The sequence below is a fragment of the Pan troglodytes genome, chromosome 18 (genome assembly GCF_028858775.2).
Source record: "Pan troglodytes isolate AG18354 chromosome 18, NHGRI_mPanTro3-v2.0_pri, whole genome shotgun sequence".
NCBI lineage: Eukaryota > Metazoa > Chordata > Mammalia > Primates > Hominidae > Pan > Pan troglodytes.
The window spans coordinates 31953971-31978518 of record NC_072416.2 but is presented as its reverse complement, the minus strand read 5'-3'; the positions used below and the strand labels follow the sequence as shown (position 1 = coordinate 31978518).

At 46.9% G+C, this 24548-nt stretch overlaps 1 protein-coding gene across 3 annotated transcripts; it reads right to left on the bottom strand.

Moving 5' to 3' along the window:
* Positions 1-772: 772 nt before the first annotated feature.
* Positions 773-21362, bottom strand: LOC129137424 (nuclear pore complex-interacting protein family member B8-like). Of its 3 annotated transcripts, XM_054669191.2 has the most exons (8): positions 21271-21362; positions 20961-21047; positions 11128-11310; positions 7376-7475; positions 7068-7212; positions 2924-2984; positions 2779-2814; positions 773-1428 (listed from the first exon to the last, which is right to left on the bottom strand). In XM_054669191.2, the coding sequence occupies exons 1-8, from the start codon at positions 21325-21327 to the stop codon at positions 838-840; spliced, it is 1260 nt and encodes a 419-aa protein (XP_054525166.1). In that variant the 5' UTR covers positions 21328-21362; the 3' UTR covers positions 773-837. The 3 variants fall into 3 exon arrangements, with proteins under 3 accessions (XP_054525166.1, XP_063653034.1, XP_054525167.1); XM_063796964.1 differs by lacking the exons at positions 773-1428; positions 20961-21047; positions 21271-21362 and adding exons at positions 14827-14920; positions 15478-15616 and having other exon boundaries at positions 2474-2814; XM_054669192.2 differs by lacking the exons at positions 773-1428; positions 2924-2984 and having other exon boundaries at positions 2738-2814.
* Between the last annotated feature and the right edge of the window lie 3186 nt (positions 21363-24548).

The following is a 24548-nucleotide window of genomic DNA, read 5'->3' as shown; positions in this document are numbered from 1 at the left end:
GCTAGAGTGTGCTGATGTGATCTTGGCTCACTACAACCTCTGCCTCCTGGGTTCAAGCGATTCTCATGCCTCAGCCTCCCAAGTGGCTGGGACTACAGGCATGCACCATCACGCCCAGCTAATTTTTGTATGTTTTTCAGTAGAGGTGGGGTTTCACCAAGTTGGCCGGGCTGGTCTCAAACTCCCCACCTCAAGTGCTCTGCCCGCCTTGGCCTCCCAAAGTGCTGGGATTACAGGCATGAGTCGTGGTGTCTGGCCCTAATGTGAGTGATCTTTAACAATGAGGACTTGAAAAAGAAAACCCTGAAGAAACCTACTTCTTTGATGTCTGGACGACAAGGAAGAAGATAGAAATGGCATCAGATAATAAACAGTGTAAATGTTTATCAGAAAGGGGCTGGTGGTCGGGACCAGTAGGAGGATCGCTTGAGTCCAGGAGTGCATCTCCACAAAAATGTTAAAGGATTTTTTAACATTGGCCAGGCGTGGTGGCACACATCTGTGATCCCAGCTACTTGGGAGGCTGAGGCAGGAGGATTGCTTGAAGCCCAGGAGGTTGAGGCTGCAGTGAGCTGTGATCGAGCCACTGCACTCCTGCCTGGGTGACAGAGCAAAACCCAGTCTCAAAAATAATAATAATAATAATAATATTTTACATAACCAAACACTTCTAAAGATTAAAAAAAAAACCCTACAATTAATTAAAAACCTCAGGTCCCTCAGGCAATCATACCAGATATTGAAACAAAGCAATAACATAAGGACTGCAGTATTTATTTTATTTTTATATTATTTATTTATTCTTTGTTAGTTTGTTTTTGGAGTGTGGGTTTTGTTTTATTTTTTGATTTTTTTCTTTTTTTCGACCCACGGATTTATTCTTATTGCCCAGGCTTGAGTGCAATGGCGTGTTCTCAGCTTACTCAACCTCCGCCTCTTGGGGTTCAGTGATTGTTCCACCTCATCCACCCTCCACCTCTTGGGTTTGGGTGGTTTTTCCGCCTCGGCCTCCTGAGTAGCTAAGGGAGGAGTCTTGAGATTATCATCCACTGAGGCTGGAAGAGGAGAGGGTGGAAGAGGGATAAGGAGACACTCGTTCAGATTATCATCCACTGAGGGTGGAAGAGGAGAGGGTGGAAGAGGGATAAGGAGACATTCGTTCAGATTATCATCCACTGAGGGTGGAAGAGGAGAGGGTGGAAGTGGAGCAAGAGGACACTCCTTGATATTATCATCCACTGAGGGTGGAAGGGGACGATGGAGACATTCGGGAGGTGTCTTGAGGCTCAGGGAGTTATCCCTTATAGAACGTTGTTGAGTTGGAGGAGGTGGCTGGTGGCCCATCCTGTTTTTTAAAGTTTCAGCTGTGAGGTAGGGCCAGTGGGGCAATCCTGAAGAATGACGATGCTCCGCTGCCGCCATTCTGACCTGTAGGGCCGAAGAAGGGAATGTTTTCACACATATTCATTTGATGGACAAAATTACCGCCACCAACAGGGTCTGCACCTTCTGTTGCTGGTGATAGATTTTTGCACCTTTCCATCCTCCAGGTTTCAAAATAGCAGTATCAGTGTCATAATATCACCCTTCCACTGAGTACTGCCGACAGCTGGGGAGTAAAGAAAAGTCATTGGGACACACTGTTGTCTCCACATGCCACTGTGTCTGTCTGCAAACGTAGGCAGGCTGGGGTCCTGCCCCAGGGAAGACAGAGTCATAACAGAGTAATAAAGAAGCATGTTTGAGACACAGGAGTGTCTATGTCCATCCTCATTCCTCCCTCACAGCCATCACCAGAGCATGTTTCTTGCACCAGGTCAACAGACAGTAAGAGAGGCATGAAAAGCCCATTGTCCACACATGTTGCAGCTTCCTTTTGGAGAATGTTTTCCAGGCCTTTTATGTTCTGTCTCTGATTCTCAGAACTCTGCAAGGTCAGTGTGACCACCCTGCTCCAAATCTAAGAAAACAGAGGTTTCCAGAGGAACGAGAAATTGTGCCCAGGGTCACACAGCTTGCAAGAGGCAGAGTGGAAGTTGATTCCAGCTCTGCCTGCAGGACCCTCTCACTTCCCCTCTGTTTCCCTTCTTGACAAAGGATCTTCTTCACTCTGGAGGTGCCACCCATGAGAACAAAGAGCTCTGGAGAGATGTGGATTCCTGAAGAGCTGCAGGGGAACTGGGAGAGGGTTTTCTGACAGAACAATCTTACCTCAAGAAGTCAGTTAGGCATGGCTGTAATATTTCTTTTCACTCCCAGGTAATACCAAATTGTAAGTGCACTAGGACATAAAGAATACTTTTGTCCATGGAAAAATGAGGTGGGAATTCTAAACAAAGCAAGTTTTAAAACTGTGTTTCACTTCAAGTGTACAAGTCCCGTCACGTGTAATCATAGGACTCGGCAGCTTTTGAAGGTACAGAGGCCACACAAGAACCAGCTTAGCTGAGCATCATTTAAGGCCTTCATTTGGAATTGTCCCTGTGGGTAATAAGTTACATTCACTCTTCACTAATTAACAGTCAGGGCCCATTTGCTATTACAAATATGGAACCTCTGACACTTTGAATATTAGATCAGGGGCCCCACTGGGTGGGGATGAAGGTGTTTTTGCACAACATGGTTACCAACAGGGATGGGACTGTGATGCTTGTAGGCAGCCTTTCTCTCTGCCATCTCCCTCTGCAGGGCTTGAGCACAGAGCTGTAGGGAGAAAAATGTATCCATGTCCTGACCTGGCAGACTATGTTCAAAAGCAAGGAAAACAAACAAACTTACCCAGTTGCAAAGAGGCTTTCTTGCAGAAGGGGGGATCTGAAAAAGCCAACACATGAGAAATTGAATGTTGAGAGAGTCTAAGAGCCGTGGCATCATCTGCATCAGCACTGAACTATCCTGCAACTGCGGGGAGGAAGCTCCTTACTTTGCATTTGTGGTAGTCCTCTGCCCGCCGCCAGAACTCTTGCGCACGTTGAAACATTTTCCTATGGATTACAATCACTTTCATCAGATAAAGCACCACTTTCAGGATGATTTTAAATAATCTGCCATATTTCTGTTATCCTCACAACTGTACCCTTACACAATCTATCTCTACCTAGAAAATGTATTTCAGATGGCTATAAGAGTACAGTCTGAGCCGGTCGCGGTGGCTGACGCCTGTAGTCCCAGCACTCTGGGAGGGCGAGGCGGATGGATCACGAGGTCAGGAGATTGAGACCATCCTGGCTAATACGGTGAAACCCCATCTCTACTAAAAATACCAAAGATTAGCCGGGCGTGGTGGCAGGCACCTGTAATCCCAGCTACTCGGGAGGCTGAGGCAGGGGAATCACTTGAACCTGGGAGGCGGAGGTTGCAGTGAGCCAAGATCACGTCATTGCACTCCAGCCTGGGTGACACAGCCAGACTCCATCTCAGAAAAACAAAAACAAAAAAACTGTACGGTCTGATCCAAACTGTTGCTATATTGATTCCTCCTCTTGCTTACTGCCTGCTGACTTCTGAGATGATAGTTTCCTTCCCCATTCTCAGTATATCCCTAATTCATCCTTCATTGAGCATCTTTTATCATAAAGCTGTATTCTCTTTGTATTAATATCCTTACCGTGTTTCACAGGGCAGAAACAGCTGGGCTTATAAACAGGCATAGTCCTTTTGAAGGATGTGGTTGATCCTACAACAACACACTTTCCTAAGGATGACAACAACTCACCCCACCCCTAGAATGGCTGGTATGAACCGAGTTTCCACACAGTCTAGCTGGCAATGGGGTCAGGAGACGTTTTGCTACTTCACATCTTTTGGTCACTGGTAAATATTAAGGTACTTTGTTTTCTGTTTTGTGAACTCTCTCTCTCTCTCACGATATGTCTTCTGACCATTTGTTTCTATTTCTGCATTTACTGGGTCTAAACACTGTACAAAGGTTAAAAACAACACTCCAATGGGCGTTTCCCAAGAGGGTGGGGTTCAGTTTCTGAACTCACTTGTAGGTGTGTATTTCTTTCATATCCAATTTCCCATTTTCCTCTGCCTCTGATACCTGCCTCTCCTTTTCTGCGTGCTCACATTCTTTCATGCTTAGTTTCCTCAGATTAGAAGGGAGAGAAATGCACACACATGATCCACCAGCCCGTGTGGGATTCCCTCTGCCCTTCTGGCATCTGAAGGCTGTGATTCAAAGATCCCCCCTGCAACCTTCCCAGAAATGAACCAACTGATTCTCACAACCAAAGGGAGAATTGACACCTCCCATTGAGGGACAAAAAAAAGTCACACTCTGGCCTGCTGGCAAGTCACCTGTCATTTCCAGCTCATCTTCATAGTTCCATAGTTAGTCCTATTCTTTAGTAAATATAAAGACTATTAAAAGCTTCTATGAGGTGCACTATGTGTGTCTCTGGGGTCAGTCTTGTGCTTGACACAGCGAAAGCTCATTTTAGTTCAGTGTGAAAAACCAGACCTCACCAATTCATCACAACTAACTCCATCGGAAGCAGAGGATTGCTCCTCATCTGACTCCTCCTGTGTGAGACCTGATTCTCAGTCAGAGGCTGATGCCGGAACTGAGACCATCAGCCATAGAGAGATCCTTCCAGAATATGGTGTCATTAACCCCGCAGTTCACTACTGCACTTTGCCATGATTCAGGACTGGAACTCTTGGCATCGACTTTAAAGATCCTGGTTGAGAGAAAAGGCAATCTGAATGCTGGGCGCATCTATTGAATTAGAAATGGTCGGAATGGCTCCTAAGTCAGGGTGTTATGTCCTGAAAATAGGTGACAATGGCAAACCATCCACCCTGGTGTTGACTGACTTTAACAAGGTTCAGTTCACAGAGATTGAGGGCAGAAAAAGGAAATGGCCTAAAAAGGGTAAGTTTGCTGTGTTGCCCTCACACCACTTGATTCATGGTCCTGATCCTAAGGATCTCACCTGATACTTGGTTTTATAGGAAGGATGTGTAAAATTCCCAGAACGCTAGGAAACAGGGACAAAAACACTTCAAAGAGAAAGTTAATGAACTTGTTTCTGACCACAGGGCATCCTTCAGCACATGCTGTCTGGAGTGGCCTCCAACAAGGAGTGTGTGGTGAGGTGCTGAGAATGCAATGGGAGCAGGGTCCTGTCCCCACGCTAAAGAAGCTCACAGTTTAATGCAAATGAGAAGCCAGTGAGGACATCACTACTCCTGCTGTGCACTTGGGAACTAGAAACACAAAACCTGACTCTGGAGGGAAGCTAAGGAAGCATTCTACTCTTGAGTTGACATAAGTGCATCTGAAGCTTCTGATCTCCGATGAGAACAATGGGGGACACCAAACAGAATATAAAACTCATGATTGAATACATCAAATTGCTAACATGGCAGTAAACAGACATGAGGTGAAGATGGAGAAGAAGGAAACCCAGGACGAAAGTCAGCCTCGCATTTGGAACCCATTTCCCTGAGTTTCATTGCTGAATTCCAGAAGGAACTACTGAGATGCAAAGAAGCACAGCAGCTTTTGCACACATGCGTGGGATTAGATGGAAAACAAGTGGATTGAGGGTCTGCCAATGAAAGCGACCCATACTGAAGTCCACTGGCTCTGGTTGAGACCCAGAAGAGTCATGCATCAGAATAAAGGTGGACAGAAAATACCCTGGCCTTTGTAGGGACTGAGCCTGCACCGATGACCTCAATTGCCGCCTGTATGGAGGACCCCTGACCATCCCCCAGAAGTAGACTCCCATCTCTTCTGCAGCAAGATAACATGCTACTAGGCCTCAATTCATTGCTAAATATTTTTTAACAACTATCTCACATTTAACAAAAAAAGATCAGTCATATGGCAGCAAAATACAATGTAATATGACCAAAACATGAAAGACTGTGAAAATGAATCTGGAGGTGACCCAAGCATTGAATTCAACAATCCAGGCTGGGTGCGGTGGCTCACACTGGGAGGCTGAGGTAGGCAGATCACCTGAGGTCAGGAGTTCAAGACTAGCCTGGCCAACATGGTGAACCCCTGTCTCTACTAAAAATACAAAAATCGGGCCGGGCACGGTGGCTCACGCCTGTAATCCCAGCACATTGGGAGGCCGAGGTGTGCGGATCATGATATCAGGAGTTCTAGACCAGCTTGGCCAATATGGTGAAACCCCGCCTCTACTAAAAATACAAAAATTATCCGGGCATGGTGGCATATGCCTGTAGTCCCAGCTACTCAAGAGGCTGAGGGATAAGAATCGCTTGAACCTGGGAGGTGGAGGTTGCAGTGAGCCAAGATCATGCCACTGCACTCTAGCCTGGGTGACAGAGTGAGACTCTGTCTCAAAAAAAAAAAAAAAAAAAAAAAAAAAAAAATTGGCCAAATGTGCTGGCACACACCTGTAATCCAAGCTACTCAGGAAGCTGAGGCAGAATTGCTTCAAACTGGGAGCAGAGGTTGCAGTGAGCCAAGATTGCACCATAGCACTCCAGCCTGGGCGACAGAGCGAGACTCTATCTCAAAATTAAAAAAAAAAAAAAAGGCTGGCTGTGGTGGCTCACGCCTCTAATCCCAGCACTTTGGGAGGCTGAGGCAGGTGGATTACCTGAGGTCAGAAGTTCGAGACCAGCCTGGACAACATGGTGAAACCCCATCTCTAGTAAAAATACAAAAATTAGCTGGGCGTGGTGGTGGGCACCTGTAATCCCAGCTACTTGGGAGGCTGAGGCAGGAGAATTGCTTGAACCCAAAAGGCAGTGAGCCGAGATTTTGCCATTGCACTACAGCCTGGGCAACAACAGCAAAGCTCCATCTCAGGAAAAAAAAAAAAAAAAAAAAAGACAGAGAAAGGAAAACCAATGCCAGTACTAGCAACTCCTCTTCCCCCGAAAAAATGACAAACAAGAATGTAGGAAGGGAAAGGAATTATACAGCTTAAACTAATGAAGCAGAAAGGACAAACTCAATTTTGAACCCACTGAATGTGCCACAAATATTGTAGAAAATATTCTCAAGGACTTTACAGTTGTCTACTTTGATTGGCACATGGTTCATACAACAGTATTTGTGTCAAGGCACATCTTACTGTTTTCTGGCGGTCTTCCTCTTTCCATTGATTTTGTCATGATGGTTGATTTTCGTTGTCACCTTCCTCTTACGGATTTTAGCTCTAAATTTTCTTTCCACATTTCTCCATGGAGTAATGACGTCTTTCAGGCCAATTTTATTTCCTGGAAAGGAAGAAACTCTTTTCTTTGTGTGCATACAAATGGACCTCAGCCCTTGGTGAGAGTGAGGAGAAGAGAAGGTGAGAAACCTGAGGGCAAGAAGCTGTTCTTTCCCTTTCCAGGGCAAACTCATTTCCACACTATGGGGACTCCAACAGAGCCATACCTTCCTGTCTACGTCGGTTGGACCTCCAGGCTCTCTGCTGTACATCCGTGGATCCATCATGTCCATTTCGAGAACAGAAGATAGTCTTCAGGAAAGACACCTAGGAAATAATAATATAAGAATGACGGCTGGGCACGGTGGCTCATGCGTATAATCCTAGTACTTTGGGAGGCCAAGGCAGGTGGATCACGGGGTCAGGAGTTCAAGACCAGCCTGGCCAAGATGGTGAAACCCCGTCTCTACTAAAAATACAAAAATTAGCTGGGCATGGCAGCGGGCGCCCGTAATCCGAGCTACTCGGGAGGCTGAGGCAGAGAACCGTTTGAAGCTGGGAGGCGGAGGTTGCAGTGAGCCGAGATCACACCACTGCACTCCAGCCTCAGCGACAGAATGAGACTCTGTCACACACACACACACACACACACACACACACACACACACACACACACACAAGAATGACATGAGGCTGGCACGGTGGCTCACTCCTGTAATCCCAGCACTTTGGGAGGCCGAGGCAGGCGGATCACCTGAGGTCGGGAGTTTGAGACCAGCCTCACCAACATGGAGAAATGCTGTCTCTGCTAAAAATACAAAATTAGCCAGGCATGGTGGTGCATGCCTGTAATCCCAGCTATTCGGGAGGCTGAGGCAGGAGAATCACTTGAACCCAGCAGGAAAAGGTTGTGGTGAGCTGAGATTGTGCCATTGCACTCCAACCTGGGCAACAAAATTGAAACTCTGTCTCAAAAAAAAAAAAAAAAAAAAAAAATAGGCCAGGTGCGGTAGCTCACGCCTGTAATCCCAGCACTTTGGGAGGCTGAGGCGGGTGAATCACAAGGTCAAGAGATGGAGACCATCCCGGGCAACATGGTGAAACCCCATCTCTACTAAAAATACAAAAATTAGCTGAGCATGGTGATGCACGCCTGTAGTCCCAGCTACTCGGGAGGCTGAGGCAGGAGAACTGCTTGAACCCAGGAGGCAGAGGTTGCAGTGAGCCAAGATCCCACCACTGCACTCCAGCCTGGTGACAGAGTGAGACTCCGTCTCAAAAAAAAAAAAAAAAAAAAAAAAAAAAAGACATGAATATACTTCACACAACTGAACTGTACACTTCAACATGGTTAGATGGTTATTATCATCTTATAAGTATTTTACCACAGGTTAACATGTTTCACAACTTGAAAAGGAAGTAATTACCTTCAGCTCTCTGAGTTCTAGAATTTGTAACATTTCACCCCCTGCTCCTTCCTGATCTGCACTGGAGCATCTTCCTTCTGTCCCTGCTCTACTCAGAGTTCACTTTCTTTCCCTCACATCAGCTTCATTGAGGCTGGTTTGAACTTAACGCAAAACGTTCTCACTAATGACTGAATTCCCACCAAGATTTCCATATTATCACAGTATGCTTTTAATCTTCTAAGATATTAAATATTTGTTCTCATCATAGCGAAAATGCAATGCAAATCCCATCTCAGATGTGGGTCAGATACCTATGAATCTCCTGAGGTAGTCATTGAAATGACTTTTTTCTTGAGATGGAGTGTCACTCTCAACCATGCTGAAGTGCAGTGGCGCTACCTTGGCTCACGGCAACCTCCACCTCCCAGATTCAAGCGATTCTTGTGCCTCGGCCTCCCAAGTAGCTGGGATTACAGGTGCCTGCTACCATGCCTGGCTAATTTTTGTCTTTTCAGTAGAGATGGGGTTTCACCATGTTGGCCCATCTGGTCTTGAACTCCTGACCTCAAGTGATCCACCTGCCTCAGCCTCCCAAAGTGCTGGGATTACAGGCATGAGCCACCACACCTGGCCTGAAATAGTATCTTTCAAATTCTTTGTAGAATTTGTTTTTTCCTGATTTCTGCACATAGGATAAAAAAAAAAAATCATGTACTAGGATTTTGAGAGAAGCAATGGGTAATCTAAAAAGATGAAAAGAGCAACCACGTCAATCCCACAACTACTGCTAGATTTCATAGGAAAGGTAGCTGGCCCAGTTTGGAGCTAGGAGAAATGTTAAACACATGAAGAAATGACAAGCAAAGAAATGCCATCACGCATGAATGCTTCATGGCACCCATGATGTCCCTGCTTAGGAGGTAATGGCATAGATGACTAGATGACAAGGACAAAGATGAGAGGTGCGAAGTTGTCCAAGTCCAACAGCTCAACTGAACTTTCCTAAATGGAATTGTTAAAAAGTGGTAAATTTAACAACTTCCCCTGGCTCACGTGGTGGCTCACGCTTGTAATGCCAGCACTTTGGGAGGCTGAGGCGGGTGGATCATTTGAGGTTGGGTTTTGAGACTAGCCTGGCCAACATGGTAAAACCCCGACTCTACTAAAAATACAAAAATTAGCTGGGCATGGTGGTGGGCACCTGTAATCCCAGCTACTTGAGAGGCTGAGGCAGGGGAATCGCTTGAAGCCAGGAGGTGGAGGTTGCAGTGAGCCGAGATCACACCATTATACTCCAGCCTGGGCAACAGAGGGAGACTCGTCTCGGGGGTGAGAAAAGAAAAAAAAAAAAAAAAAAAAAAAGCTTCCTCCAATTTATACCGAAAATTCTCTGTTCAGGACTAAGTGGCATAGAGAATGTTAAATGTGCCTAGATATCTTCATAACTCATATTTTTTCTGTTTTCTACATATCTTGAAAGGCAGTGCCAAATGATGTGTAATTATCTAGGTGGTTAAACTGAAACATACTTCCTCTTCCCTTGAATATAAAAAAGCATTGTGGTATTAGTACTTTTATCTTGGATCATTGTTCAGAAGGAGGTTCAGCCCCCAGACGACCACATTTTTACTGTCATGAATGGCAACACAAAATGTAGAGCTCAACTTACCCAAAGGAAAAAAGGCTCAAAAGACAAATTATGGCACAACTTAGCAGCCAAATTCTTACCAAGTACAGACTTTTGACATACTGATCTCTCTCCAGTTGCAAGTGGGAACATGCACTTTGAATGATGTCATTCAAAATTACCCTGCCCAGACACACTTTTCATTGATTCTCTTGGAGGGCAGTTCTAAGAGATTCTCTGGGGCTTTCTCTGCATCATGAGACACAGTGCAGTTCTGCCCTTCACCTTCCGGCAGTTTGTCACCTCGTCCCTATGACCTCAGAGGAACTTTGTCTCAGGCCAATTGTTTGTTCCTTGGCCTCTTTCATTTCCCCTAAAAATCATTTGCTGCCCCTCTAAATGGCCTACATCTCCATCTATCTCCCTCTCCCCTCAGAAGAGGGTGCTCTTTAAGCATCAACCATCCGGCCCTTCTAGCAGTCTCATTTTTCAGCTGGTTCCCATGTTTATGCCTGTTCTAGGTTTTTCTTTTCCTGTTAAGCTGTCTGTTGTCAGCTCATTTCTGCAGTGAATCTTCAGAGAGGAGATTGGAAGCTTTCCTTCCACCCATACGATAGAACTATAAAGCAGAAGAGTTTAGAAAGAATTTCCTATTTAAGTGACGAAACCTCATACTCCATTTGTGATAAATAGCACAAAGGTTAAAAAAACTTATTTTTGACCAAAAGCTCTGTTGACATTCTATTAAACAAACACCGACCTATTTAATTTTCATAATGTAAATGGCAGACATTTTCATAATTCTTATGCTAATAAATCATTTCCCTGATTTTTTGGGTAAAACCACATATTCATAATGAAGTCCAGAAATGTGAATTGTTTTATATAATTTATTCTTATTTGTGATTATAAGTATACCTCTACAGAAAGTTAGTATACTCACACAAAGGTAATTTGTGCAGAAGAGAATGGTAAATGTGTAAGGTCTCAGAAACCCAATAATGATAATTATCAAATTATCCAATTTTTGTGGAGATGGGGTTTTGCCATGTTGGCCAGGGTGGTCTCGAACTCCTCCACAAAAGTCAGTCTCACGATGACGATAGACAGCCAGAGTATTGATAACCTGGAATAATAATAGTTGAAATAATGAAAAGGTCAATGACACCGACAATATTTCACTCAGAAAGAATCATCCTTAGAAACCGTCAACCTCCTCCAAAAGGTAACCACATCCCTCAGATATCACCGTCGGATTCCACTGCTACAAAAAAGAACAGAAGTTACAAGTCTCATGTTTTTCAGATGGCTGGTAGTGTTTTTAGGCATTGCAAATCTGGGGTGCTGTCTTTCTTGGTATAAAGCAGGGATATCCAATCTTTTGACTTCCCTGCCTATATTAAAAGAAGCAAAGTTGTCTTGAGCCACACATAACATACACTAACACTAACAATAGCTGATGATCTAAAAAAAAACTCTTTTTTTTTTTTTTTTTGGAGACAGAGTTCCGCTCCACTCAGTCGCCCAGGCTGGAGTGCAGTGGTGCAATCTCAGCTCACTGCAACCGCCAGCTCCTGGGCTCAAGCCATTCTCCTCCCTCAGCCTCCCGAGTAGCTGAGATTACAGGTCTCTGCCACCATGCCCGACTAATTTTTGTATTTTTAGTAGAGATGAGGTTTCACCATGTTGGCCAGTCTGGCCTTGAACTCCTGACAGGCGATCTGCCTGCCTCGGCCTCCCAAAGTGCTGGGATTACAGGTGTGAGCCACCGTGCCCAGCCATTTGTTTTTGTTTTTGTTTTTGTTTTGGTGTTTTGTTTTTGAGATGGGGTCTCACTCTGTCACCCAGGCTGGAGTGCAGTGGCGTGCTCTCGGCTCACTGCAACCTCTGCCTCTCAGGTTCAAGTGATTCTCCTGCCTCAGCCTCCTGAGTAGCTGGGAGTACAGGTGCCTGACAATGCACTCAGCAAATTTTTGTATTTTTTGTGGAGATGGGGTTTTGCCATGTTGGCCAGGGTGGTCTCGAACTCCTGACCTCAGGTAATCTGCCCGCCTCAGCCTCCCAAAGTGCTGGGATTACAGGCATGAGCCACTGTACCTGGCCAAAATCTCCTAATGTTTTAAGAAAGTTTACAAATTTGTGTTGAACTGCATTCAAAACTGTCCTGGGCCACATGCAGCCCGTCACTCATGGCTAAGACAAGCTAAGTATAAAGTAATTATCTTTTCTTTTTGTTTGGAGACAAAGTCTTGCTCTGTCACCCAGGCTAGATTGCAGTGGCATGATCTCAGCTCACTGCAACCTCCGCCTCCCGGGTTCAAGGGATTCTCCTGCCTCAGCTACTGAGTAACTGGGATTACAGGCGCCTGCCACCGCACTCGGCTAATTTTTGTATTTTTCGTACAAACAGGGTTTCACCATCTTGGCCAGGCTGGTCTCCACCTCCTGACCTCATGATCCACCTGCCTCGGCCTCCCAAAGTGCTGGGAATACAGGTGTGAGCCACTGCACCTGGCCAGTAGTTATCTTTTCTTTAAAGTTATTTACTTGTTTTTTAAATTGATGTATAACATTGGATGCATTTATTATATATCACATGGTAAAAGAATCCCTCTAAATAATACTTCTCTCTTGGATTATATGAATCTTTGTCATTTAAATTTCAGCATAAGTAAAAAAAAAAATAATAAAATGAAGAGATTACTTCATTCACAAATAAGTATCAAATTTTAGTGCTTAAAAATTAACAAGGTGGGCCGGGCGTGGTGGCTCACGCCTGCAATCCCAGCACTTTGGGAAGCCGAGGTGGGTGGACCACGAGATCAGGAGATTGAGACCATCCTAGCTAACACGGTGAAACCCGTCTCTACTAAAATTACAAAAAATTAGCAGGGCATGGTGGCACGCGCCTATAGTTCCAGCTACTTGGGAGGCTGAGGCAGAAGAATCACTTGAACCCGGGAGGCAGAGGTTGCAGTGAGCCGAGATCGCACCACTGCACTTCAGCCTGGGTGACAGAGCGAGACTCTGTCTCAAAAAAAAAAAAAAAAAAAAAAAAAAAAAAACAATTACCAAGGCGGAGATCATGAAAATGGCATGAATAGTGTGGGATTTCTCTAAGATTGTTGATATTAATTCCATTAGACTCTTATGTGAGTGAAGACGAAGACTTCCCCTAAGTTCAGACAGCTTGTGATAACATTTCTACATCGATTCCTCAGGATTTAACTATATATTCTTGAAAACATCTCAATTTTAAATGTTTCTTTCAAGATGGTGAATTAAACAGAGATAGCCCTTCATCAGGTTGAACTCAGCATATGCTGTGTCTGAAATGGAAATGATGGAGTTAGAGAACCATACAACAATGGTAATGATTTCAGAAACATGGTGTTAAGCAGAACAAAGCAGACACAAAAGAGTACCTATGGCATGGCATGCATCTGTATACGCGAAATTCCAGAATAAGCAAGCTAACCTATGATAAGAAAGAGACTGGCTGGGAAGAGTGAGAGTTCACTTTCTGGGGTGACATGATAGTGTAGATCTTGGCTGGGCACGGTGGTTCACGCCTGTAATCCCAACGCCTTGGGAGGCTGAGGCGGGCGGATCACCTGAGGTCGGGAGTTCAAAACCAGCCTGACCAACATGGAGAAACCCTATCTCTACTAAAAATACAAAATTAGCTGGGAGTGGTGGCACATGTCTGTAATCCCAGCCACTCGGGAGGCTGAGGCAGGAGAATCGCTCGAACCTGGGAAGCAGAGGTTGTGGTGAGCTGATATTGCCCCATTGCACTCCAGCCTGGGCAACAAGGGAGAAACTGTCTCAAAAAAATAAATAAATAAATAAAATAATGTAGATCTTGAAAGGGGGTTGGTTTATGCTGGTGTATGTACTTTCCAAAGTTAGTAAACTGACACTTAAGGTTATATGTTTTGGCCAGGCGCGGTGGCTCACGCCTGTGATCCCAGCACTGGGAGGCTGAGGCAGGCAGATCACGAGGTCAAGAGATGGAGACCATCCTGGCGAACATGGTGAAACCCCGTCTGTACTAAAAATACAAAAATTAGCCAGGTGTGGTGGCCTACTAAAAATACAAAAATTAGCCAGGCGTTGTAATCTGAGCTACTCAGGAGGCTGAGGCAGGACAATTGCTTGAACCCCGGAAGCGGAGGTTGCAGTGAGCCGAGATCTTGCCACTGCACTCCAGCCTGGGCGACAGAGTGAGACTCTGTCTAAGAAAAAAAAAAAAGAAGTCATCAAACCAGATGACACAAATCAAATGACATTTCACTTTGTTTTGGTCCATTTTGTTTGTTAGAGACAAGAGTGCAGCGGGGCCATCTCGGCTCACTGCAACATCCAGCTCCTGGGCCCAAGCGATCCTCCCACCTCAGCCTCTCCAGTAACAGGGATAACAGGTACGCACCACCAGGCCCAACTAATCTTTTTTGGAATTTTTTGTAGAGATGGGGTTTCGCTATGATGCCCTGGCTACTCTTCAACTCCTGGACTCGAGTGATCTGCCCACCTCGGCCCCCTAAAGTGCTGGGATTACAGGCCTGAGCTGTGTAATTTCATGCCGCGTGACACAGCCCAGTAAAAAGGAAGAAACCCCGCGGGTCCAGCGTCTACTCACAGGGGTGGGATGATGGCTGATAAATCCCAGCAGGAGCCAAAAGAGGAGCCACCACCGCAGCCGCAGCCGCATGTCCTGGTCCTTTCAGGGCGCCCTGAGGCGGCCAGGACAGAGGTGGAGGTGGCTTAGGGCAGGGGGGAGGGAAGGGGACGGGGACCGGGGCCGGATCTGAGTTGGGGAGGGGGAGGGGAGGGGGAGGGGAAGGGGAGGGGAAGGGGGGAAGGGAAGGGAAAGGAGGAGAAGGGGGCTGTTGGGCACCTGGAGGAGGTGGAGGAGGACGAGGAGAAGAAGAAAGGGGTCTGGGAAAGGATCCGGTTCAAATTAAGTTCTCAAGCGCTGGTGGAAGGTTTAGCTACAGGTCACGGAGAAGATCAGGGAAGCAACAGGACACGCGGGGCAAGGGAGCGTGAGGCTTAGAAGCAATTAGAGGGAGACAAAAAGGTTCTGCTATCCACCAAACCTTCTTCGGTCTGGGCCCTCCCTTGGCAACCCTGGGGCTTTATACTCCCTCTCCACCAATCCCTGATGACCCCGGTGGTGCCTCACAATGGACAACGCCAAGTAGCGCCCGCATCATTCCAATGACCCCTCCCCCATCTCAGTCTCCCACACTCCTCGCAAGGACAGGTCCTCTCTGGAACCTTCACAAACCTGATTTCTGGTCCTCCCCAACCAGCTCCCTGTCCCTGCTTCTGGGCGCTCCTTCCTTCCTGAGCTCCCAGGGTTCCTCAAGGTCACTTTTGGCGACAAAACATAAAAAACAAATGATGGCAGGATGGCAGGAAGAACCTCATACCCAAGCAGGGTGCCAGGTTTTACAGCCTCCGCTCAGCCATTCATATCCTAAGCAACAAAACATCAGCAGGATGCGGAAGGTCCCGATAGTAAACCATCTCCATCACATCCATGTAGCCATCCGTCCATCAACCTGTATCTCAGGAACAAATGTAGATACATTCATTTTAAGCATGCATGGTACATTTACAAAAATTAACCTGACTTATTTTGTTCCAGCAAATCTCAATATATTTGAGAGCAATCAAATCACACAGCATGTTTCTGATCATATAACTGTGCTAGAAGTCAATGATTAAAAGCTAATTCAAAATTATTATTTGCTTGGAAATTCAAAGTGCCCTTAGAAGACATAAACATAAGAAAGAATCCAAAATGAAACAAGATTGCCTTTCAACTCAATGATAAGATCGTAACATGGCAATAAAATGTCTCCCTCTGGCCTGGGAATTCCTCTTTGTGCCACAAGGTTGTGTGATCGCAAATCACCCCTAACCCACCTAGACATTTTAACATCCGAAACCGAGTGATGATGTCCTTATCTATATCATCTTACTGCCTGTGTGTGTGGACTTTAAATTCTGAACCCAAATGAGGGGGAGAAAACCAAGTTGACTTTCATGATTGACCTCTCAGGGATGTCCAAGGAATCTGTGCATTTCAAGAAACAAAGTTCATCAGCTTCTCTCCTAAGGTATTTGCCCACAATACCCAGAGGGCTTGGCAGCATCATGTGTGATGGGTGGGGAGCTCCAAGCAGGTGGGCAGGACCCAGGGGCCTGGTGACCAGGACAGACCCCCACTGTCCATCACCTTTCCTGGCCCTGTCCTCTGCTAAACTTCCCACAGGCCTTCTGCCCGATCACACAGAGTATGCCCAAACTCTCTCAGGCCTCTGGCAGCTGAAAACCACTGCTTTAAATCCCTTTACCATTTACTATGACATAAGGTTATTGTAAACAGGAAACATTCTATTGATGCTACAAATGGAAAGCCAATGCCTTTACCATAAATAGAAAAACAACCCTAAGAAGCAAGGAAAACAAAAACAAAACAGAGGCTGGGTGTGGTGGCTCACGCCTGTAATCCCAGCACTTTGGGAGGCCGAGGTGGGCGGATCACAAGGTCAGGAGTTCCAGACCAGCCTGGCCAATATGGTGAAACCCTGTCTCTAATAAAATACAAAAATTAGCCGGGTGTGGTGGTGGGTGCCTGTAGTCCCACCTACTTGGGAGGCTGAGGCAGGAGAATAGTTTGAACCCGGGAGGCAGAGTCTGCAGTGAGCCGAGATTGCCCCACTGCACTCCAGCCTAGGGGACAGAGCGAGACTCTGTCTCAAAAACAGCAACAACTACAAACAAACAAAAAATAGGGTTAACAAAAGTATGGAATTCAATTCTTTTTATATGCTGCAGCCATGTTCCGGCCCTAGATTTGGCTGGGCATGGTGGCTCACGCCTGTAATCCCAGCACTTTGGGAGGCTGAGGCAGGTGGATCACGAGGTTAGGAGTTCGAGACCAGCCTGACCAACATGGTGAAACCCCGTCTCTACTAAAAATACAAAAATTAGCAAGGCATGGTGGCACACGCCTGTAATCCCAGCTACTCAGGAGGCTGAGGCAGGACAATCCCTTGGACCCGGGAGGCGGAGGTTGCAGTGAGCCGAGATCGTACCATTGCACTCCAGCCTGGGTGACAGAATGGAATGAGATTCTGTCTCAAAAAAAAAAAAAAAAAAAAAAAAAAAAAAAAAAAGAAGCCCTAGATTTCGGTTGTGTTGGTTGTAAAAGGAGAGACCAAGTAAGTGGGGGTTGAAGTCAGATTAGAGCAAAAGTGAATGGCAGAGAGTAGTATAATGTCCATGAAGGGCTGCTAGAGTCGCCGTGATCATAGCCCAAGCAGAGACAGGGAAAGGAAGATGTGAGCAGAGTTTAGGGTCTCGAACAATGGAGGTTATTCGTGCAGCCCAGGAAAGGCTCCCCAAAGCCAGGATCAACCTCCCTTGCAGGCAGTCCCTCATGGAGGCATGGCCAGGCACCTTAGATTTGAGACCAGCTATGTTGCTGCTGACCAGCTGTGTGACCCTGGGCTGGTTTCCTTCCATACAATGGGAGTGCCAACGGCTGCATGCATGCAAAGACCGTCTGAGGATAGAAGGAAGCAATCTGTTGAGCACCCATGTACCTGAGTGTCATCACCTCCCAAGGGCATCCTTCGTTCCAGAGCTGGCACCTTGGAAGGCCCTTGGTCACTGAAGGCAGTGATGATGGTAACAGCAGTAAATCATCATTTACGGCTGATGAGGGAAGGCCAGGGGTAGGGCTCCTAGGTCCTGGATAAGAATGAGGGTCTGGGCACTCCTGGGGACAGCTGAGTGGTAGGACTCCTCGGTCCCCAGGGGGCAGGTCCATCTTCAGTGGCATTGGGCCTAGGCTGGGATGCTGAGTTATCCACTGGAGCATCAGCAGTACAGGCAGGCACAGAGGCAGTGGATCCATCGGAGGTGGCAGGTGTAGGATCATCTGGTGAGCAAGTAGAGTCACCAAGCCTGGCTGACCACTACCCCCACTACCCCCACTATCCCCACAGACGATGCCCTGTCCCTTGCCTCATGCTCCGGCAGGGTACAGGCTCGCACCTGGGGCCTCATGGAGCATCTCTCTAAGACCTCTGTGTCCTGGTCATTGAATGGGCACTTGAGTCACCCAGGGCCATTGGAACAAAGAGGAAGAATCAGGCCCCACGATGTTTTGGGAGAGTGTTTAGGACAGGAAAATGCACAGAATACATGCACGACATGGGGGCACTGTCAGTGTGGGAGCAATAGTTTGCAACCTCCAGCCCTAATCTGAGCACTCTCACCTGTGCAATCTGAAAGGAACAGGAGACTTGCAGGAAAAATAGTGCCTGGATTTAACTTAAAGGAACTAAAATGTTGGAATTTTTACTCTTGATATCCTTCCAAATCAACTCTCTCAATGTTCCCATCCTCAAAACTATCATATGGGGTAACTGAGGCAGTCAGAGATTTACTGACTCAATGTCACTCAGTTGATTCTGAGTTCACTGCTGATTACATCTGACCAAACTGCTTTTTCTGAAGTCTACTCCGTTTCATCATGCTGGTGATGATTTTGTGCAGCTCTGGGACAAACTCCACCTGGCTGAGGATAAAGCAAATCTGCGGTGACTTAGTCCTCCTGTCATTTCCCATCAGTTCCCCACTCTCCTCCTCTGCCCCTCCACAGTCTCCCATGCAGGCTGACACCATATGACGGCCTTAATGGAGTCCACCGAGTATTTCAGGTTCTCTCCTGGGCCACTTGAAAGTGGATGTACCCATGGGATTTGCTTTGACCCAAGAGATGTGAGTGGAAGTGAAGCGTGTCACCTCGAGGCAAAAGAGTTGGGAGCCATTGAGACTGGCCACCCTCTCCTTCATCTCTTAGAGCAGCTGACAGCTCCCATATGGAGGCTGCTCCTTTATTCTCGTGGCAGGATGAGGGCATGTGGGGCACAGGGCACAGGAGAGCCATGGAGGATGTGCAGCATGGGCAGGAAAAGAGCCTTCAGTGGTGTACATTTCCATCGTTTGGGGCTGTTTCTTACCTACAGTGATACCTAGCCCATCCTAGCAGGCATGCACCATCTACCCCACGCTCTGTGATGCAGACTAGCCTGCCGTCAGAACATGAACTGGTGGTCAGACACACGTAGGTTTCAGTTCCAGCTCTGCCTCTTATTGACTGTAACCTCAGGCCTAACTTTCAGTCTCTGAGCCTCAGTTTCAACTCTGTAAAATGAGGTGGCTATACCATCTCAGGTTGCAGAGAGAATTAAATGAAATATAAGTGCATGTAGAGCATTGAACCCAGGGCCTGGCACACACAGTGAGTACTCAATGTTAGCCATGTAGCTTCATGATGCATACTGATTGTCAATATTCAGACAATCCAGTAAAGTATTACCAAAAATAAAAGTAAACTTATTTGCATATGTATTCTTTCAATCTTTATTTTTAAACAGGGTAAAACTATGCATATTCTTTCATAGCCAGTGTTTTTCTCTTCATAGTATATTGTTAAAATAATTTTATCTTGGACCGGGTGCAGTGGCTCACACCTATAGTCCCAGCACTTTGGGAGGCCACGGTGGGCAGATTACGAGGTCAGGAGTTGACACGAGCCTGGCCAATATGGTGAAACCCCATCTCTACTAAGAATACAAAAATTAGCTGGGCATGATGGTGCACACCTGTAGTCCCAGCTACTCAGAGGCTGAGGCAGAGGAATTGCTTGAACCCGGGAGATGGAGGTTGCAGTGAGCCAAGATTGTGCCACTGCACTCCAGCCTGGGCGACAGAGTGAAACTCTGTCTCTCTCTCTATATATATATGTGTGTGTGTGTGTGTGTGTGTGTGTGTATCTATATAAATCTCAAAAATAAAAGATCATTTTTGAGATTATCATTTTAAAAGACAAGATAATGTTCAACTTAATGACTAATTTAATTATTACTATTGGACTTTTTGTAGACTGCACAGAGCATTCAAAACAAATGAAGGAGAATAAAAAATATGTATTACATGTTGTAAAATAAATGTGATGTGGTTAATTCTTTTATTCAAAATTATAGAACATATATATGTACTATAGAATGTATTTCTTATTATGAGTCATGTTAAAAAGTAGTTTAGAAGCTGTTGATTTGAATTTCCTTTTCAAATTTTGCAGGATAATTTTTTTTTTTTTTTGACAGAGTCTCGCTCTGTCGCACAGTCTGGAGTGCAATGGCGTGATCTCGGCCCACTAAAACCTCCACCTCCTGAATCTAAGCAATTCTCCTGTCTCAGCCTCCTGAGTAGCTGGGACTACAGGCTCACACCACCATGCCCGGCTAATTTTTGTATTTTTAGTAGGGACGAGGTTTTGCCATATTGGTCAGGCTGGTCTCGAAGTCCTGGCCTCAGGTGATCCACCAGCCTCAGCCTCCCAAAATGCTGGGATTACAGGCATGAGTCACCACGCCCAGCCTAAACTTGGCAAGATAATAAATAACCTTTTTAAGTGTCGTTGGGCACTTGTCTGGTTGTTTTTCTTTAGGTTACCATGCCAGCAATGATTCCTTTTGAGTTTCTGACAGAAGATAGTGGTTTTCATCCAAATAAGTCAACTACTCTACCCCACCCCTAAGCCACTTGTATGGAAAGAAAAAGAGGAAGAAGCCAGTACTGTGACTGCGTAAGCTTCCCCCAGCATCACCCGCTATGAGATGTGTGGCAGCTGAGACCCGGGAACTGCTCAAGGGCACCAGGCCCCATCTGTCTGCACTCACTCACCTTCCTCAGGTACTCGCATGGGCATGTCACTGACTTTACGTGCTGCTGCAGCTCCTTGGTGAGCTGGCCCTGGTCATGGGACAGGAACTGTGGGGTCAGGACAATAGAGAGCTTCACCATTTGCAGAATGAGAACAGAGGCTCATGATGAGTGCCAACCTATTAGATAATTAAAAAAAAAATTGTTGAATGAGTGGAAAAACAAGGTGATGTTTGAGTCTATAGTGGTCAAGGGCTTCAGAAAAGGACAGAACCAAGTTCAAATTCCTGTACTTTGAATTTCTACTTCATGCCATGCAAAATTACTTTACCCCTTTTAACCTCAGTTTTCTTCTGTGTGAAACAGGAACAATAGTTTCATTCGTCATTCAGTTTCTCTCAAGGTTTCACGAGATCATACCTATAAAACATCCAAGTCATTTAAATGTATCATCATTTCTGTCATAATTAGTGGGATCCATTTCACCATTATTGGATATACAGTTCTGTGCCTGAAACCTACAAAAAAAGAAAATGTTAAGTCTAAAAAGCATTAGTGATTTCTCATTTTTATATTATTAATTATAACCCTATTTAATCACACAAGGCCTTGTCCGTGGCAGGTGCTCAATAAACACTTGTCGAATCAATGCATGTGGGCTCTGCAGCCACACTGTTTAGATTCTATTCTGCCTCCACCACTTATCAGCTGTGTGATCTGGGTAAGATAATTCACCTCTTTATGTCTGCACTTCCCTCTCCATAAACTATATATAATGAGAATCCTTAGCTCATTCAGTTGTGGTGAGGGGTGAATGATTTGGCACACAATCCCAGCTACTCGGGAGGCTGAGGCATGAGAATCGCTTGAATCTGGGAGGCAGAGGTTGCAGTGAGCCAAAATTGTGCCACTGCACTCCAGCCTGGGCGAGACTGAGACTGTGTCTCAGAAATAAAAATAAAAATAAACAAAAATCAATGAACTAAAAACCAATTTCTAGTGGTTTCTAATAAGGAAAAAATGGTTCAAAAAACTGCCAAGCGAGATCAAGCAAAACAAAAAAATCTATTAAGATAATGTTTTTATAACTCGTATTTAAAACATTGTTGATTCATTCTTTATTTTTATTTTGAGACGGAGTCTCACTCTGTCACCCAGGCTGGAGTGCAGTGGCAGGATCTCCGCTCAGTTCAAGCGATTCTCCTGCCTCACCCTCCCGAGTAGCTGGGATTACAGGCACCCGCCACCACGCCCAGCTAGTTTTTGTATTTGTAGCAGAGACCGGGGTTTCACCATGTTGGCCAGGCTGATCTCCAACTCTCGATTTCAGGTGATCACCCCCTGCCTGGGCCTCCCAAAGTGCTGGGATTACAGGCTTGAGCAGCCACGCCTGGCCCTTGTTTTGTTTTCTAGATTGAAGAAAGGTTTTTCTCAGAAGTTATCTAGAATTTACACCGATTTGGTAAAGCACACTTTTGTGAACAAAGGTGGGTGGAAGCGTTTGTTTTTCCTCCCTATTTGATCCTTCTAAAGTTTGGAAACTATTCATAAATATTCTTATTTTCATGTACATATGTTCTCTTTATAAGCAGGCTACAATCAGAAAGATTGGTTATATTATCAAGGCTTTGACTGAAACATCCTATTTAAGAACATGCAGAAAATTCCTGGCTTTGAGTTTGCAGCCTTACGTTACAGTCAGGGGGAAACTGTCACTCCCCGCAGGCCTGAGAACCTTAGAGCTTTTCGGGGAGCAACTTGGCAAGGGGGGGTCCCAGCAGCTGCTCGCGGGCAGGAACCATGGGGCACAGCCCCGGGCGACCCTCGGGCCGGCGGGGGCCTTCCGCTTCCTGGCGTCTTTCTTCCCCGCCCCGCCGGCTGCTGGGGAAGCGGCGGGCGCCCAGTGCCTGGAGGTCGCTCCCTCGCCTCCTCTGGCTGCGGGAAAGGAGAGGCGGCGGCGGCCGGAGCAGGGTGGGCGGCCTGAGTCGAGAGCCCGGCCGGCCCCCGCGAGGAATATGGCGACCTGCGGCGACCGGAGCAGCAGCGGCGTCAGTTGCTGCACCGCCGACTTCTCGGAGCAGCGAAAGCGACTCGCGAGAAGATGCCGCCAAGTGGAACCCGGGCCCTGCGGCCCTGGGAGGGGGCAGCAGCGACACAGCCATGAAGCCCCGGGCGGGGCGCTGGGCGCCAACGAGCGCCACGGCAACCTCCAGACGGCGCCACAGCAACCTCTAGGCAGTGCCCACACCAGCCTACAGGTGGCGCGCCTCGCACTGCACCTGCCGCGGCCGCCCCAGGGTGTGAACTGCGCTGTCAGCAGGGCCGCGCTGACCCGGGCGGCCCAGGCCCGCAGCAGCCGAGGAGCCCAGGGGCACTGCCCGGGGTGACGAGAAGGAGAAGACGGTGCCCCAGAAAAAGGCAAGAGCTCAGAGCTCGGGTCCCCGTGCCAGGAATGGCCAGGAGCAGAAGATGGAGAGGTGGAGATGGAGATGGAGAAGCAGCAGGTGGGAAGGAGCGGCGCTCCACCGGTGGGGTCAACATGCGCTGGCTGAGCTTAGAGTATGAAGAGGATGAAGCAAGGCAGAAAGAGCGGAAATGAGAAGGTGCAATGACACAATGGAGCACAATGCAGAATCCAGCCCTAGGACTCCAATAAAGGCTGCGTTTAATTCCAACTCACACCCTCCCACCCCTAATCAGAGAGGATCACGGGAGAGAGAGGACCCGAGGAACACTGGAACCTGAAGGACAGGAATCTGAGGCCAAGTCTGATTGCTGGAAATTGTGGGAATCAGGAAAGGAGAAACTGAGGCAGAATGGGGGGATGGAGGGTGGTGGTGGGGGGCAGTGAGCTGGGTTAGGAAGGATTAGAAATCAGAACCTTAGGAAGGATCCAGAAAGGAACTGTCCTTAAGAAGGTGCATGCTGCGGCTGGGTACTGTGGCTCACGCCTGTAATCCCAGCACCTTGGGAGGCCGAGGCGGGCAGATCACCTGAGGTCAGGAGTTCGAGACCAGCCTGGCCAACATGGCGAAACCCCATCTCTACTAAAAATACAAAAATTAGCCAGGAGTGGTGGTGTGCACCCGTAATCCCAGCTACTTGGGAGGCTGAGGCAGGGAGAATTGCTTGAACCTGGGAGGTGGGAGTTGCAGTGAGCTGAGATCATGCCACTCCATTGCAGCCTGGGCAACAAGAATGAGATTCTGTTTCAAAAAAAAAAAAAAAAAAAAAAAGAAGAAGGTGCATGCTGGGGATGAAGGAATGGGTTCTAAGACTCAGGGAGTGAGGGAAGGGGAGGGACAGGGGTTGGGGGTGCAGTGGGGTGCTAATGCAGCACCCAAACAGAAGAAGACTGGAGGAAAGCAGGGCCCTTCTCCTCCAACTCCAGCTGCTCCTCTGAGTCCCAGGCCACCTGCTCCTGTGTCTGCCGACCTACTGGCCTGTCTCTGAATCCTGCTGGAATGCCATTCCTCCTGATGTCTGCCCTGCCTCAGACCTTTCACTAACACCACCACCCCTACTGCCCAGGGCCCACCACCCCCACTGCCCCCGACCATAGCCTGCCCCTATCCCAGAAGCCCCTGCTTCCAGCCACATGCCCTAGGT

Coding starts and splice junctions, on each gene's coding strand:
- LOC129137424 (XM_054669191.2), bottom strand. CDS start 21,327: ATGACGAATGAAACTATTGTTCCTGTTTCACACAGAAGAAAACTGAGG. Junction 21,048..21,270: donor GAAAACTGAGGTTAAAAGGG/GTAAAGTAATTT, acceptor CTGACCCCACAG/TTCCTGTCCCATGACCAGGG. Junction 2,815..2,923: donor AGGACTACCACAAATGCAAA/GTAAGGAGCTTC, acceptor TGGCTTTTTCAG/ATCCCCCCTTCTGCAAGAAA.